The following is an 18859-nucleotide window of genomic DNA, read 5'->3' on the forward strand; positions in this document are numbered from 1 at the left end:
ATTTTACACAGCAGTTTGATTTCCTTCACTCTCTTTATATATTTTGTTTGACTTAAACAAAAACATCTTTGTACATCGATTCTATAGTTTAAGCTTTAGAGGCAGCAGTATTATATACAGTTTTCTTAAATTTAAATATTTTTGCTCTAAACGAAGTAGCCAAGAAATCGCCTTAAACACAGAAACAGTTTTGTAATCACCCTATGTTTTGGGGATTTCTGGACTGCTTTATTTAGAGCTTAATGGCTTATCCAGGACACCCATATACATCACGTTCATTCTGTTCGATTTTGATTGAAATTTAAAAACTTATTTTTGGGGTTAATTTCGATTTTAAAGTTAAATTCCTTTCATTAGATTATTAATGTTAATGGACTGAAATCCTGACAATGTAAGAGTTGTTTAATGTTTAAAATCTTTGTAAATTTAAAAATAGAAATTATAAGAATTCAAAATCGAACAAAAGTCCTGAAACGTGAATCTTTTTGGTCCTGTACTCGTACATTACTTACTCATCTTATTGGGCACACACAACACATGAACAGTGAGCGGACTGAAGTAAGCTGGTGTAATGGTTTCCATTCAAACTTCAGTTCCACGTTAAACGTCTAACTAAACTTATTATGTTTCTAGTTAAGGATTAGTGACTTTCCGTTTCCCTTTATATTCCTTTATTGTTTTCTCCATTCCCTGCCAGTACCACGCCTTTGATGCTTCACAGATCCACCATTGCTACTTCCTCCACTGCCATTGACGACGCTGGATACTCCACCACCGTTGCAGTGGTCTTGAGCGGGATAACGGGTTACAACGTCGTCAATTAGCTCCAGGATGCCAATCTTGAACTTGCGACGCTGCTGGGGAGTAAGAGCCGCAAGATCTGGAAGGATGCTGCGAAAGAACTCCATGTCCGCTACTTCCGAGGAACTCAGTCCGCCATAGAAACTTCCTGCATTTGTCATAGTGCTGGTGGCCTCGCATTCCGTCTTGATTCTTTTTGGAACTGCCCGGTTCAAAAGACGAAGGATGGTGTTCCATCGCCATGCCTAACGGATGTGGATGTGAGTGCGGGTGGTAATGCAGAGGAGGTGGTGTGATATGACCACTATCATTATAGATGAGCTGCGAACCACTCTCCGCAAGTTGCACATCTGGAATGAAGTTCTTCAAGCTGTCCGCACTGGCCGTATCGCTCCTGGTGGGTGAATCACCTCCTCCCCTTTGTTGGGTGGTATTGTGTGTGGGCGTAGACGGTGGTCGCCGTAGACCCAGGGTGTTGGTCACCGCAGGATCAAAGGCGTCAATGGTCTCCTCATCGTCCTTCTCTGATATTGAGTACTTCATCTCCAGGACATCCTCTATATTTTCGCTATTGGTGCTAATGTTATTATTATTGATGTTGGTGGTGGAGCAATATTTGTGCTCCTCGTGGGCAAGGATGGCTGAATTCAGGAGGTATGGCTGATGCTGGTGCTGCAGGTGCTGCTGGGATATCTGATATAGCGTGGCCAGGCTATTGTTTCCTTCCAAGGAGTTGCGACTGGACTTGAGGAAGGGTAGCAGGAAGGCCATGTGCTCGGTCAGGTAGTACGGCTTGTGCTGGGGCTCTGATCCGGATTGCTGCTTTATATAGCGGGAGAGGCAGGCACGCAGATTCCGCCATCGCTCCTTACAGTGGATTACTAAAACCGGAAGAGAGTTATATTATTTAAAATAGTATATGATTTATAATTTAGATTTTAGCTTACCACTTTCTCGCGTCTCCTTTGAAATAAGCACCCAAGCCTTCTCTTGGTTGTCTCTGAAAATAGTGTTTAGATTAGTTTCAAAAATGTATTTGATATTTCGAATATGAGATTTGTTTTTAAGATCTCTTAATGTTCTTTTCCACTCTATCATTATTCAGAAATATAAAGCCTATTTATAGTTTACTATAAACTGATAATTATTACTATCATTACTAGAATTCTTAGACTTCAAAGCACAGGGTAAGACTTTTTCGAATCTAATATTTTTATTTCCATCAAGCTTTGAAGTTTAAAATAATATTCAAGAAAATAAAAGACAATTTTGTTTTTATCAAGATGGAGTTTAAAAAAACTTCATAGACTCATTGATATTTGAAGCTGTACTTTCTCATCCCAAATTCTATGAATCTGAAAGACTTTCCACTCACCTGTTGCGGTATTCTGGCACCTTTTTGTCATAGAGACATTTGTGGGTGCGCACTAGGTTGACAAAGCGAATGTTAAAGTCCTCGTCTGCCTGCATTACTCGATTCGTGGATCCAATGATGGCTCCTGCGCTCCCGGATCCTGACCCGGTTGGACTTTGGTGGTTGTAGGTGGTGGTGGTGCTGGCGGTGGTACGCTCTTCGCGGTCGTTGTTGTGGTTGTTGCTGCTATTGGTATTGCTACTGCTGCGCGTTGAGGTTGTCATATTCGATGGCGGTTTCTTGCCTCACGCAGCCTGTAAGAAATGCATATGGATATTCTTACTTTAATTGAAATTATATACATATGTACATATAGAGTGTATTCAAAGATAATAAAATTAACCTATCGAACTTAAGAAATCTTAACCTGATTTTTAGATATTTCTATCTAGTTTCCTATTTATTTTTGAGCAGTCAAACAAAGACTCTCTTCGACTCTTTTTTAGCTTTTTCGCTTTATTGTTTTTTGTTCTGGGTTTTGTGTTCGGTTTCTTTTCGTTTTGTCGTGTTATTTGTTTGTATTTGTGTTGGTTCCTGTGTTCTGTGCTGTTCTGTTCTGTTGCTGCTGTCTCAGCAAACGACGAATAGAGCTTTTCGCTCATATATATTTCGTGAAACTTAATAAAACATTGCGGCCGACTTTGTTGTAGTTGCCGTTGTCGTTGTCGTTGTAGTTGCTATTATTTTCAGTACAGTTTGGCGTTTGCCAGCTGGAAAGCAGCGAGAAAACGTTGACAACACAACGGCGAAACGACGACAGCAACTTTGTTTACTTTTCATATTATTATAGCCACAGCAGCAACAATGGCAGGGGCCATAAAAATAACAGGCAATTCGGCTGTTTGTGCTGTTTGTTTTTGTTTTTGTTATTGTCGTCGTCGTTGAAAGCTGAAAGCTTTTTGCCTGATAACAGCAACAACAGCCAACAAATTTCTGCTGCAGCAGCAGCAAAACACACTGCGGCAACAACTGCAACAGCAAGCAATGTTGTGTTGCAATATCCAAAAGCATGTTGGCCAAATGCATCGAATAGTCACGAATAAGTGTGCGAGTACCCACCGCACTCACTCACTCGCAAAGCGTTTCGCTCTCGCACCTGCGACTACCTGTTTCGATTCTAATCAGCCCACTCACTCTCACCAGTCCGCTCACTCGGCTAACTCCCCCTTCAGACTCGTCCCCTTTCAATCCCGGCGACACTTGGGCCTCTCTGAAATCTCTAACAGTTTTCCCGCCACTTTCAGCACCTTGCTAGGCCCACCAGTTTAGCACAGCGAAAAACGTGCGCACAGTGGTACGAAATTATAGAAAAAATTGGCGAGCTAAAACATTTCTAAATAAATTAATAGAATAATAAGCCTATAAAGTATATTAATAAAGTAGGCGTAGCTTAAAATTTATACCAAATATTTTTATAAATCTTCACAGACTAAAGGTTTTAACATTGTAGAGAAAATATACCTTAAATTATTTTTTATATATCTAAAATAATATCTCCAAAAGATACATTATTTACATTTTGCTGATAATCCTGATAATGTAAAAAAATAATGGCAAGCTGCCTCTAATCTTTCTAGTATTTTTGATTACATTATCATTATTTCTCTTCATCATGTTTGTTTCAATATAGGAAGAGAGTGCATTAGTTAGTGTAGTGTAAATAGAAAAGTAGGATTTTTATGTGATTTAGTTCCATCTAATCCTAATCAGTATTAGTAATCTGAGTATGCAAAACGTAAGCATTATGCGGAAATTATTTTGAAATCGATTACATCAACAAATATTTGGGATTTTCAAGTGATCTCTATCAAAACCTATAAAACTAGAACTCTACCAACATATTTTTGCATTTTTAAGATACTTTCGGCCCACTGTTCGCAGGCAGCATTGTTGTGTTGTTTGGCCAGTCATCATTATTATCAAAGAACATCATTATCAAGGCGAACGTTGTTCGCGTGTTTTGGTTCTACCCGTTGTTGTTTTTGTTAATGTTATTGTTGGAAATGTTATGTACCATGTGGGCGGGGGAAATGAGGAAAAAGGGAAGGCGCAAATGCCGAGCAAACAGCAGAAAAACAACTAACCTGGCTATAGCAATATTTATTGTATTACGTCTATTTAACATAAACATATCAGCATGAGCGTTTCAATGTGTGTTTGTATTTATTCTTTGAGAAATGTTCATGTTTATACATATTAGCAACGGGGCACAAAAAAAGTACAGCAACGTACAAAAATTGAAAAACACAGAAACAGAAACAGAAACCGAAACAGCAACAGCCAAACACAAAAACCCAACCAAAAACAAAAAGAAAAAATATATTTCTAAAGCTAACAAAACACACAGAAAACTTGCAGAAATCCCCGGCGCGCTCTTTGTTTCCCCTTCTCTACAACAAAAAAATATATAGTATATTGTATATTGCTCCGTGGCCCAATGACAGCAACAACAACAAAAGCAATAACTTTGTTAGATAGAGCAACAGCAACAGCAACACCGAAACCAACAACAACAATAGACACTCACGCACACACTTACAATCGCATACTAGGAAACAATATGGCATATAGAATTTTTCTTTCAACTGCTTATCGGGGGTATTATTGCTGTTGCTGTCGTTTTTGTTGTTGTTCTAACTTGTGATGTTTTGCGTAGAAGATTTCTTTACCTTTTGGTATTTTTCTTTGTCGGATTTTGCAGCCCCTGTTGATTTTCAAAAACTCCTGACACGAAGCCGATTTCAAAACGCAAAAACTCGCCAAGCTCCTTGTTTTGCTGTGATTTCAAAACGCGACACACACGGGGCACAAATAAAACGGCGCCAAAAATATTTTTTTTGTTGCTGCTGCAACGACCCGACTGACGTAACGTTCAAAAATGTTGAATTCAAAAACTCGTGGTCGGCGGTGCACGGTGGTCGGGAATTGGCGGCGGACTGTTCGATTGTTGGCAATGTCGTATGTTTCGCCTTCCAAGCGACGAAGGCGACTAAACACACAGAGATACAGGCACAGACACTGGCACAAATGCGATTGCCAGCCAGCGAGAGCGAGCGGTGCACTGAACAAAATGAATTTTTGATTTTCGAAATTTCGATTTTATTTTCATGAAACCATCAATAATTATAAATTTGAATATAACCATTGTTCTAACATTATGATCATTAAAAACATTTTTGGTAATATTTATCAAATTTAATCCCTTTTTCCCTCTCAATTTAAGTAAAAAACTATTTTGGAAGGTTTAATTCTTTCAATAATAAATTAATAAATAAATATTTTTTTGGATATTAAACTCGTTTATAGTGGTGTATGTCAAAAAATTAAATTTTAATTAAATATTTCGTAAAAATCAAACAATTTTTTCGTGTGCATCACCCAGTATCTATCGGCTACGTAGAACACTGAAGCAACAACACACGACACGAGCGGACGGCGAGCAAACAGAGAACAACGCACAAAACCCCGCTCTCCGCCGCACATACAGCTACTCACACGGACACACACCAATGCGCCAATACAAACACATACAGCTGGTGTTGAGCAGCAGGCAACTTTTTATTGTTGTTGCTGTTTCCAACGAACAACAAATAAGACAAACAATGCACACACACACACACATATATATGCCGAGTGTTTTCGAGTCGGAGAAACGGCAACTGCGCGGTACGAAATGCAAAGATATAGATGCAAAAGGGAAGAAAGGGGAGGGAAACGGCGCAGGCCAACAAAATTTGTTGCACTGTGACCAGAATGTTGCATGTCCTCATAGGCTAAATCACCCCGAAAGGATCTATCAAAGGATCAGAGGATTGTAGGGTACCTGTACATGCAGGAACAGCCGTCCTTGCCGAGAAGAGCTAAAAATACGAATGTTTATATTAACAATTGCACTGTTTTTAAGTCAGTAATCCTAAAATAAAACTTTTACATTTAAGAAATTGCTTGTCGTTACGTGTGTGTTAATAATGCAGGAAAATTATCAAACTAAAATTTAATAAACTAAAAGATAAGAATCTACCTAAGCCTTTAAACAATTTGTTTTGCTAATAACTTATGTCCAATCATTTTCAAATTTAAAAATTCTTTTTCAATATCAAGGGAATATTTCAAAAATACTTTCTCTGTTTTATATAATTGAAAATTTTGAATTATTGGTGTTTTTATCTGTCTTTGCTGAAAAATCTTATTGTAAATGTTTCTGTAACTGAAATTTCTCGATAAACCTTCAATAAATACTTTTCGTAAACAAGTGACCTTGCCATAAAGTAATTACACGATTTTTCAAAATCTGTCACTTCCATTCCATCACTTTTTAATCTCCGTAACAAAGAAATAATCCAAAACAAACAAAAATCGTTTTACCTGAAAAGTGTACCTGGAAATTCCCAGTGATCGTCGTTCCAATGTGCGCCTTCTTCTTCTTCTTCTTCTTAACTCTAACTCTCATGAAACATTGAAACAACAACAGTTGCTTACTCAGCCACACACGCACACACACAAACGTATAAATGCTCACTGTCACTCTCACGGACAAAACAACAGCTGCCCGCTCTCAGAACCAACAACAAGGCAAGCAAACAAAAATCATTTTGTTGTTGCACAAAAAGCTTAGCGAATTTTCTGCCGCTGCCGACGTCGCTGCTTTATTTGCTGCTCGTGTTTCCAACAAGCTTTTTTCCAACAACATTTGTTTACCTTTTACGTTTTAATAGGCAAGAGCTTTAAACGAACATTTGAAGGGGTTTCGTTCGCTGAACGATAGGTGGAGCTCTCTGCTTCCGGTGAATGTTTTCTAAGGCATTATAGGATTATTTTAATATTTAAGAAATAATAATAAAAATCTTACAATTGGTTAGAAACATAAATATTAATATTTTATACTGATTTACAATTATAGGATAAATCATATTTAAACAAATATCAAATATCTATAAAATATTAGTTTTTTCACAAATAAAATAAATTGTATCGATAAATGTATATTAACTAACTTTGTATCCCCTTTACGTCTGTTTCCAATATTTTGAGTATTTTCCAGTTGACTCGGATAAAAAACAGAATATTTATCCAAAAATTACGCACCTTCATACTTCATCTCTGATGACATTGTTCCTTTGACACTAACGGTCATCGAAAATATGATTATTCAAACACTCGCTAATAGGATTCTCATTGGCTAATAAAAGCTCTTTCATGCTAGGAAGGTGTTCCGCCTGACAGTCGAGCGCCACCCCAGCTATTTCCAACACTTTAATGATTTGTTTACAACTTTGTTGCCCTGCAATTTACCGCTAGCATACGGACCTGCCAGCCCTCTAGCTTTTTTTTACCCCTTTCCGCTTGTTCTTTTGCCTGGAAAAGCTTTTCTCGGCGGCCAGGATGTCGTGTCCTGCGTGTACTTAAAAATTCAATAAAAAGGAGGCTCGTTTCTGTTGTGGCCTACATGCTACAGCCGAGCAATCGGTTCAAAAACCCGACTGCCAGCCGATGGAAACTTGGTCACCGGGTGGTAAATGGAAATCGAGGAAAAATGGATAAGGATGGGTAAGCAAACGAGGCAAACGAGGCAACGAGGAGCAAGGAGAGAGCTTCCAAGTGCAATGGAGCTCAGTTGCCAAAGGACAGTCGAGGCGAGTGGTCGTCCTTGGTCGCAACGGGCTCTCGGAAAAGCGGTACTTCGTCCTTCGAGTGTCAGGATTGTTTTGGTTACGCGATTGCCTCGGTGTTGGTGAACATCATCATCTGTGCGCTTGTGTGTCTGTGTGAGTGTGTGTTTATGTGGGCTTAAAAATATATTCGACATGAATTATTTACCCAAAACGAAAGCTGGAAAGTTTTGAAAAGTGCGGACAACGACGGAGTTGAGTCAGCGGAAAGTTTCGACTCTAGCACTTTGACGGGCAATTTGCAGCGGCGTCAAGGATGCAGGCTTCTTCTCGCTGGGATGTGGAATGCATTTTCCGAAGCGCAGTACGTGTTACTCTGTCTCTTTTTAGTAAGAACCCACCGAATTTCCCGCTCTCTCTTTCTCTCTCTCTCTTCTACTCACACATTTGCTCCCCATTGTTTTCTCTGTCAGAGTGTAGAGTTTCGATTTCGTTAGAAAATCGAAACAAAAGCGGGACAGGCTCTCGAGGAATTGTGGGTGTCGTTGCTGCGGCTACCTGTAGATGCCACATAAACACACACAGATACGCGGCGTGGAGTGAATGTGTGCGAGTGGCTGGCGAGTCCTTGAACAAGGCTTTCGGTCGCCCACCCACAGCCCACCGTCCACAACCATCGTGTCCGTATCCGTGTCCATGGCTGCCTTTCACTGCCCGCTTCCGATTCTAATTAATTTATAATTCAAGGTCCAATGCGCTGCCATTGAAGGTTAAACATGACGAACTAGCGATATTCTTTGGGTGTTTTCTTTCGTATGTAACTTTTAAACTGTTCCCCGTCTGTAGTAATTGGGGGATTTCCGCGGAAGCTGCACACAACTTTGTGCCAAGAATGGGCAGGAGTCTAGACTCAAGTTTAACTGGGAAATCGTGTAATCCGATAAAGTGGAAACTTAACCGGGGATCATCTTGTAGTTAAGCACGCGCACACAAGCTGTAATTTAATTTGCCTGTCGAGTATCTGGGGAAAACTCGTTGGCAATTAAGGCTGGCTAAACAATAAACCCCTGGCCAAAAAACACTTGACGCTCTAGAGTGGAAAAACCGCATTACGCATACGCCACATCGGCAGTCTGGCAACTTTGAGGTACCTTCGAGTAGGAGGAACGGGGAACAAGGGGAAAAGCTCTTCACCGCTGACCACTAACGGTGCCATCTTCATTCTCTCACCTCTCAAAAAATAAAAATGAAAAAAATCCCGCCCCAAAATGCAGCGAAGAGCGGCGAGCGTCTTACTTTTTTTTCGGTTCCTTTTGCCGAAAAACATTTTCATTTCTCGCCTGAGCAGAAATTTCAATGATTTCCCTTGCTCAGTGTGAAACGAACCAACAACTCAAACGAAACGAACGCGAACGCGCGCGCGAGAAATACAAACTAGAATAGAATAGAACACAAATTAACCTCTATCCCCGACTACCCCCCACAAACACGAAGCACTGCGGACGGGGGCCCTAACCCAATCCTAACAATAAACAATAATCGAAACAACGAAATTTAAATTAACAGCGAATGAGTAATACCTGAGCGATTTATTAATCCGATTGCACGACCACGTCAGAGGCTGAGCGAGCAACAAAGAATCCACAAGTAGCTGGCACACGGAAAGATAAATAACTGCACAGATAATTGCTATAGTCCTCGGTACTGGGTACTCTAAAAATAACCCACGAAATTATTTACGGAGACAATTGCAGGGCATTGTGGGCAAAGTGGCTGAGCCGTGCCGAACGGAACTCTGAGGATCTGTGAGTAGACATTATAATATCGCCATACCTCCATCCCATATGCCAACGTATCCCGATCGGCTGGGTGGAAAATCGAAATAACAAACTTCAGTCACCTCGCGGTCTGCGTCACACACACACGGATATCTAAACTAGTGGTATGAGAGTCGTGTGGCATGTGCCCTTGCCTTCTCCATCTTCGCAGTTACAGTGAAGTTTCTATAATTTAAACTTTGTTTTTTAAGAAACAATCCATCAAAAATTAATTAGTAATAAGAGTTTAGTTTATCTAGATTAAAAGAAAATATTGACTTGGACTTTTGGGATACTTTTTATTCTTATCTTCTAATATTCAATAAAGAGCAGGGTTTGTCATATAGATTGTAAGATACCCCAATGGTTTCAGCAATGAAGAAACATCCTTTTAAAATATCGAAAAATATTTTCAGATGTCTAAGTTTTCAATGAAGCTAATATTTGATTAAAGAATTTTGCCTAGCATGACATATAATTCCAGCATAAGAAACTCTAATTTTGAATTCCCCATTTATGGATAAGGGACGTCCCACTGTATATATCATTTGCCATGTTGTTACTGGTACCACACGGCGTATGGGGGATGTTATGGCGACCAGCGGATGGATGAGTGGTGCACACTTTTTATAGCCAGCAACAGTCACACAAGCCGCACAATCAAGCGCTCGTCTCGGTGTTTATGTCAATTTGAATTTTGCATGCGGCCACTAAACTTGAATGTGCTGATGTGTCCTTTGTGCTGTTGTTCTTGTTTTCTTTCTGAATTGGATGGGGGGAAAATGTTGATACCGGAAGCTAGCTCAAACTGCGCTTCATTGCAACTTTGTGTGCGACCTTTTTGGTTTGAGTAAAAGTGGTGGGCAAACTGGAGGGTGGAGCACTTGTCGGGCGGAAACGGATATCCCGTGTGCTCTTTGCCTAGTTCGCCTACGCCGCCAAGCGCGTCTCCTGTTTGTCATTTCATCAGCCTTGTCTTAGCTCCTCGTCTTCAGTTCTCCTTCTCCCGGTGTCCTTGCATTTGCAGGGCAGGAAATTTTAAATTGAATGTGCGCCCACTGGTTGTTTCTGTGGGCTTTTGCTATTTCTGTGGTTTTTCCTTGTTTATTCTGCTTTCTAACTGTGTCCTGGGTTTTCCTCTGATTTCCCATCCTTTTGGAGTGACACTGGGTCAGATTTGTTAGTACAAAGAATACATACATGAAACGGAATAGATAAAAGCATATAACAACATTGGTATTGGAACTGTTTACTTGTATTTATTTACCCGGAAATTCTGAAATTGTGATTAGTTATGTACTTTATAAAGCCAAAATTGGCCATCAATCAAATGTGTTTATTGAAGGAATTTGTGAATTATGTTGTGGATTTCGAAACTAAAGAACCTCAATGATTTAAATCCCAATTTGTTGGGATTTGTAAAACATAGCTTGAAATGAAGTTCTTTTACAATACCCTGATCATTACCTAACCATGTTCTATTCATGAAGATAGAAAACTCTCTTTCAGAAAGAATCAAGTGCAAGAAGCAGGGGAATAGGTCCAGCATGTAGCAAAGGAACCGGAATGGGGCAATTGTTTCTCCGGTGGCTGGTACACTCCTGTTGCATATCTTGTCTGCCTGCTCAACTTGCCACTCGGTGGCTCGTGTGTCCTCCCCTGCTGGGCTTAGCTGCTCTTTCTGGGCGGCACAACTTGCATATTTGCCAAGATTTATGTCTGCTGTCAGCCACACGCACACACTGCGGCTCACACAGGCCTTATGTAACAGCTCCCAGGAGCAACCTAATTTCCGTTGCTGTTGCTGGTTAAACAAATTTCAGCCTCTCATTGCACATCCTTTTGGCCCCTTGTGAGCTTTCCAATCGGTGTCGTCTCACAGCAGGACTCCGAACCTACCCACTAGGATCCGGTTTTCAAATTCCAGATTCCCAATGAGATGCAGGGCCAAAAAAGAAGAATCTCGGAGTGCTTCGTATCTGTGCCAAATGGCAGAATCCACTAGTGCGGTCCATGCCTTTGAGTTTTACTGTTATTGTTATGCCTAGTTGCTGTTGTAATCCTTTGACCTCTACACCCACACTCACACACATCGGGGGCTGCTACATCCCATAAACACTTAACGTCGATGCTGATGTCGATTGCTGTTGTCTCCCTCGGCTTTCTGTCTTATCGCGGCAATCCAGAAGCACCGGGACTTAGGATAGCCACAGCTCTAGTCCTCGCCCCCTGAATATTTATCTCGGAGTCCCTGTACAATATAGGTCAAGATGATAGTACTAACAGGAAGTATTAACAAATATTTTTTTAAGATTTTTGTATTTTTTAAGTTTTAATCAGACAAATAATAAAATAAATCTTGGTTTTTCTTTTTTGCATTATAATGTTATATGTTTAAAGAACTAACTACTATTATTCTTACCGATGCTGTTGATGTATCTAAGAGTGAGTGCGGGCAAGCAGTTTCCATTCGTAAGAGTGTTGGTTGACTTGAAGCAGCCTCAAGTTGCTGTCGCTCGTTGTTCTCGTTATTCTTATTATGTCAGCCACCCAGCCCACTCCCCCTCATAACTGCCATTTGCATAAGTGTAAGTGCATATTCGTGTATGAGTGTGTAAGTGCATGTGTGTTGATTCTCAATCCTTTTGTATTTGGCACAACAATGAAAGTTGAGCATACAAGGAAATATGAAAAGGGGTGAGAGGTAGGAGGAAAGGGGAGCAGAACGGGAAGACTCGCCACATGTGTATGAATATTTCATTATATATATCGGATTTCTAGGAGGCTCCCTCTTCCCCCCATACCCCTTTCGATCTGGTTTCGCCATCAGCCAGCTGTGAGAACCCGTCAAGTCCTTACCAAGTGCCTGTCGTTTGGCCTGATTTGAAGTGGAACAGCCATTGAAACGCATCAGCCCATTTTCTCTAATTACTGAAGTGGAATTTAAATCTAATAAAAATAACAAGAAAGATTACCGATTGCAGAAAATCCGATTTGCATTTCTTAAGGATTTTCACTTAAGAATAAGATTAAGAAGAAAAGATAGTTGTCCTCCTTCAACATTTTTGAAAAAATTTTATGAAATATATTGTGAAGTTAAGCTAATAAATTCGCACTTCCACTTGATCTAAGAGATAATCTTGAAGCATTTAGAAATATCCTTCAATGACTTTCAATTTTTTGGCCCATCAAACCATTATACTTAGGCTTCCCATTAGAATGCTAGTATCCGCTCGATTTAAATGCCTCTTCGATGGGGGAAATATCATCAATCAAAGCCGGTCGTGATGTGCATCATTTGCCTATCAGTGTCCGAACAACATTTACCAACAATTTGCCACCATCTTCTCCACCGACCACAGGATTTCATTCCGGTTTTGGATTGTTTTTCGGCTTTAGGAAATGTTTACTTGTTTCGATTTCCGTCACTCGTCAAACTTCCAGCGTTGGTCAGGGAGATGTGAGTGACTCACACAAGTATTTCTGATGCTGATTTCCGTCATCGTTCCATCTCCGATCTCTGGCCAGAACGGAGGAGCAATGGCTGGCCGTAAAACACGCAAAATGAAAACAAATTAAATGTCTACGAAATGAAGGAGATATCATAAATAATGGAATTCCAAAAACAAAAGCACAAATATGCTTGGCAATCAAAAGCAAATTAAAAAGAGCATTTTAAATTCATAATCTGCCAGCCAGGAAATTGAGATTGCTCTGGATCGGACAGCTGCCTAGGAGGGGTTCTTTTGAATTGATGAAAAATGGAATTGCTTTTAGTTGGGAATTTTACTAAGATTCAATGGCAATTGTTTAGGACAAATGGATCAGATTTATCAGTCTTTACGACCAATTTAACATTTTATATTATTGTGCTTTATATGGCAAGCAGTCTGATTTAGCTTTTACTTTGTCTTTGTTCATATAAAAACATAAATAAGAGAGTTGAAAAGAAAGTGAAAAGTATAAAAATATTTGGTTTGGAGACCAGTTAAGTGCGTAATGACCAGGTTAAGAATCAGCTCTCTGTTAGATCCCCTTCGTTAACCGCTAACTCATGAGGTGGGCTGTAAAACAATAAGAGTCTAAAAGCTAAAAATTCATGTCATAGTTTTGGATATTTAGTCATGTGTTTGTCGTGTGTCATACCCTTAAAAGTCTTTTCGTTTTGAGCCTAAAATATTATTAAAATTAAATTATCATGAACGAGGGTACTTCCTGAGTTGCTAAAGGCGAACGACATGATATTCCCTTCGCTTGTTTGTTTTTTAATTTAGAAATTGTATAACCTGTTTACTTTGGAGCAGTAGCTAACATCCACTCCCTTCGAAGGAGGGTGCGTGTCTGTGTACTCCAGTTAATGGCCTGTGACGTGTACTGCAAACACAGAGAGAGAGAAAGGGATGAAGTGAGTAGGGACTCAGAAAAGGAGCTACTACTCTTGTGGCTGCGGTTTTCACATCCCCCCAGAAGTCAGAGGAGGATTTCCCTAAGCTCCATTCCGAAGGGAAAACCAGCTAGATGTGGGGTAATTGCATTTACAGGAAAGTGGGGCACATGTGACGGTCGACTGCATATTAAGTGGCCTCTGGCCAGGGCACTTCTGCTAAAGGCTAGTTGGCCAGTGGCCATAAAGTGCATGCCCTGGTATTAGCCGGCCTGGAGTAGCCATGACCGATATTATTCGCAAATCGTTGTCAATTATCACCTGTAAATATGGTATTCAGTACGCCACACCTCTCCTGAGATCTTTATAGGAGGGGATGATGATTATGAGTCAACCGTACATTAACCGCCTGTCATTCAGCCAATTACCTGGCCCAAGGCAAACAAAGCAGCGCGTATATATAGTAAACATTATTGCGATCTATATAGCTGCAATGGATGGATGCATGGCAACGATCACGATCCGTCCGTTCATTCATATTTCTTTATGCCCAAATATTGCTCATACTGGTCTATAAGTAGCCGGGTGTTTGTGTCTTGCTGCTATGTAACAGCTGTTCCTCAGGCAGAGAATGAGAAAAAAATGCACAAGCTACAGATTCTGATTTTGTGGCAACATGGTTTTCTCTCTCTCCCTCTTTAGCTTACTTGTCGCTTTCCAGTCTGTCTCTCGAATGAATTCAGCGAGGGATCCCTGAAATGAATTTCCCGACAGAATCCCCCTGAGAAACAAAGAGAGCGAGAGCGTGGAAATTGGCTTGAATATTTGGTGGATAGTGGCGGGGATTTCTTTTCGCTTTGCAAGCGTTTGGCGTTTAGACGTGTCGCTCGAATGTCGCGTCGGACCCGCACAAGAAAGTTAGTTTAACTGGGCGTATACGCAACGGGGCATAATCCCCATTCGCAGAGGTTTCGCAGCCCTGTGGTGCGGGGAAATTCTTTCTCCCATCGTTGACGTCGTCGTCTCGTGTGGCTGTCGTTACTACGCGATCCCCATACCGATACCGATCTCGAACGACCGCCAGTCGCTGCCCGCCGCTCGTGCGTTCCGTTCCGTTCCGTTCGCTCTTCATATTCGCACATATCCGCATTCGCATCCGCATCCGGAGCGAAGTCCGCTCCTCCAGCAAAAGAAAAACAGCTGACCGGATGATCATTCTTTTTGGAATTGGCTGCATTTTCCAAGGCACGGGACTTATTAACTCAAAATCAAACTTTCGAATTTTAGTATTTTGACTTTTTGCTATTTTTAAAGTGTGTTTGTGCGGCCAAAACACACACACACACCGCACACTCACTCTTTTCCGATTTCACATATTTTTTTTCTTAACAAATTTGCCCGAGTTTCGCTGCTTCTGTGCGTGTGTGAGTGGAAAATTTCGTTGCGTTAAATAAGTTATAAAACAATATAGATTAACGAACGGCACGAGCTGGATGCAAAAGTTAATTGAGAAATGAACAGCTAGCAAGAGTGCTAAATATTCGCAATGGGTTCTATTCAGTACCTCTGAACCAAATTGTAAAGACACAGAAAACACGGCCAGCGGCCATGTAAATCGAAAGTAATCAATAAGCCAAGGAGTCAGCAGGATGTCGCTGGCTATTTTAGAGGAAAATTCAGTCAATACCCTCTCCTAGAAAAAGAAAAATCGTGTCATGAGAAAAACCTCAAAGTGCAAGGGGTGGACTAACTACAGTAGTCGGGCCTGTTGGGTGTTAATACTTAATTTATGTGAACCTATAAATAATTTCAATTTAGAGAATGTGCTGCTGTTGACTGGCTCGGCCATCTTCTATATAATATAGTGCGAGTTGTACGAAAAAATATGCTAAAAATACCAAAAACTGAACGCTGCGTGTTCGCTTTTCGAGTGTGTGTGTGTGTGTGAGTGTGTGTTTGTATGCCAATGTGTGCGTGTGTGTGTAAGTGTGCCTGAGAGAGTGCAGTGCGAATTGATTAAAAGTGCAGGCTGTCTAAACTAAAATGCAGCAAAAGCACAATGCAAGATGCTAAACGCATCCATCCAACAACAAACAACGCTCATCAACAACATCGACGTCAGTCAGTGGACTATTATTTAATTTTCTATCCATCTAGCCCAAGGCAGAAAACACGAAATGAAAAAGAAAACGCGGGCGGGGACAGTTTTGCCAGAAAATGAAATGAAAAGAAAAGAAAAACAACAGGCAGGAGGCAGCAGGCAGAGTGAAAATGAAATAGACTTTGGCAAAGGCACTAAAATACGGTTGAACAATATTACGAATATTTTCGTTAGCTCGAAATTCGGCGAGCGAATTTCAGTTCAGTTGTTCTCGACTATATCCCATTTTGTTTGCCTTTTGGTTTTGGTTTTGGTTTTGCTTTCGCTTTAGCTTTGTTCGAAAATCTTTTAAAATAACAATGATACATGCCGCCCCGTCTTTTGCAATGTGTTGTTGTTTTTTTTCTGGCCGCTGGCCGCTGGCCGCTGGCCGCTGGCCTGGGTATAAATAAATGCTCATACGTAAATGTTCTTTATCAGAGAGTGATAATATGCCCTGGGAAATATTTACTGAGGCTGTGGCTGCTCGGGAATGATTGCTCTATTTGTTGTCTAAGCGATAAAGATTCAATTTATGGGCAGCTTTCAACTTCCTTGGATTTTCCATTCCCATTTGGTGGGAAAACATTTTACACCTGGCTTATGAATGGAAATCAGGAAGTTTCTTCTATCCACATTTCTTGACAAATTCAACATATTTTCAATACAAAATGTACCCCTTTAAAAATGAAAAATAAATACAGTTTCCTTTATGCTTAAAAGAAAGTTTCCCTACATCATTCGGCCAACTACATAGTAGTGTATAGCTCTCTCATCATCACTGCCAGTTTCCAGCAGGTGTGCAAACATAACTCACTTGGCCATAAACACGCTCCGCCTGTTGCTGCAATCCTCTGGCCAAATCTCTTCGGCTCAGAAACAAATTGTGTTTTAAACAAACCCAAAGATAGAGAGGAGAACTTGCTCCTGGTTGCGTGTGTTTTCATCATCATTAATGTTTAAACAAAACAACATTGCCAGACTCTGGGTGGGTAGGAGAAAGCGAGACACCCTTCTTTGTTCAACACCATTCCCCGAACGTTTTTCTTTCCTTTCTTTTCTTTATTTTTTTTTTTTGATTCCGCTCGGTGTGTGTACGTTGTCTATTAATAACAAAGCTTCTGAAGAATTCGCCTCTCCTGGCGTCTTGTCTCGACTCATCTCGTTTCGAAAAACCCAAATCGTTTTGGCGTCGACCGCAAAAGAACAATAAAAACCTAGAAGCAGTCAGTGGAAGCTAATGCCCGCCGACCGAACCACACACAAACTAAAGCCAAAAAATTAAGCTGAATGTTTGCCGAATACGTCGTGTTGCAAGATGATTAAAGTAAACAAGACCGGGCAGTCAAATAGTTCAAACAACAGTGATGTAGTACCCAACATTCCAGTGAATTGCAATTCGTCTGAATTCCCGATTGAGTGGAAGGAATTTTCAAGTTTTTGCTATAGCCCCTCATTCTTTGGGGGCTCTTTGGAGTTGCACTTAGCGAGAAATGCAGCAACATGGCGTATACGCGTTTTTCCTCGTCAGTTATTTTTGTTAAATACTTTTGTACTCGAACTCTTCCACATTCCATAAGCCAAAATACTGTTTGCCAATGAAGGCCTTTAAAGATTTATTATCAATTTTTGGAATATTAAGGCAAAACTCATTATTTCCATTCGTTTAGTGAAGGCGCTCATTTAGGCAGAGAAAAAAAGAACCAAAAAACTACCAATAATAATAAAAATCTATAGTGTACAGAGTCTGAGATTACTCATCGAAAAATTTCACCGGTTCCAGTGGCAAAAACACATGGCTCCTGCCTGAAATTGGGTAAAACCAAGAAATCTTAATATTAGTGACAAAAGAAAACAAAGCGATGAAGACACTGAAAGTGCTTTTCGTGGCATTCGCCTGCTACTATGCACTTTTCGTAATTTTCTACTACTGCTATCGAGCGTACCTCTGAGTATATACATAAACATCTATATTCATATATAACTAGATTGATAGATATATATGTGCCAGGGGGAAACAGCTGAGTGGAGCTGAGCAAACCACCACCCACTCGAGAGGTGGCCTGCCATTGAGAATTTCGGCCTTTGACGTGGCTCGTGCACACACCAAAATCCACATATTTGAGTACACATGAACATCGGCCAGATATACGTAGATATATATAATATATATATGTAGGATGATAAATTCGGTTGCTGCCAGTGCCAGGCAAAATAAAAACCAAACTCGCTGAGAGCGGCCGTTGAAACCGCAATCGAATGCAATTACATTCGAATCCATAATGCATCGTCACCTCACATCGTCATCCTCTCGCCCTCGTTTTTCTCCAAGGTATTTTCCAAACCCTATATACCTCTCCCCTTGCATTCATTCCACCCATTGCAGAACACAAGAATCGCAGTTCGCGCGTGGCAAAAGGCAAACTAATGGGGGGCAAAATATTATAGACTTTCGCCAGATAAAAATCAATTAAACGCGCTTTTCCCCACTCTGCTAGTTCCGCTTGTTCCCTGATTTATTCACTAAAATCAGTAGTAAATGTTTATGCATTTGACTTACAGCTAAGATAGATTTTTATGGCTCCTTAATGTGCGCTTAGCATTTACGTAAAGTCAATTGCATAATGCGATAAATTTCCTGGAAAACCCCAAGGCAATTTCTCTGAATTTTTGTAAAACAAATTTTTTAAGCAA

The 18859-nt window shown here is 40.4% G+C and overlaps 1 protein-coding gene across 1 annotated transcript; it reads right to left on the minus strand.

Annotated features, from left to right (window-relative positions):
- Window positions 1–14: 14 nt before the first annotated feature.
- LOC108110917 lies at window positions 15–5204 on the minus strand. The gene is given in 5 exon segments (XM_017220187.2): window positions 15–998; window positions 1000–1682; window positions 1749–1801; window positions 2177–2469; window positions 4885–5204. Coding segments are annotated over 4 exon segments (1326 nt in total). The 5' UTR covers window positions 2440–2469; window positions 4885–5204; the 3' UTR covers window positions 15–671.
- Between the last annotated feature and the right edge of the window lie 13655 nt (window positions 5205–18859).

Source organism: Drosophila eugracilis, unplaced genomic scaffold (genome assembly GCF_018153835.1).
Source record: "Drosophila eugracilis isolate 14026-0451.02 unplaced genomic scaffold, ASM1815383v1 contig_445, whole genome shotgun sequence".
Classification (NCBI taxonomy): Eukaryota; Metazoa; Arthropoda; class Insecta; order Diptera; family Drosophilidae; genus Drosophila; species Drosophila eugracilis.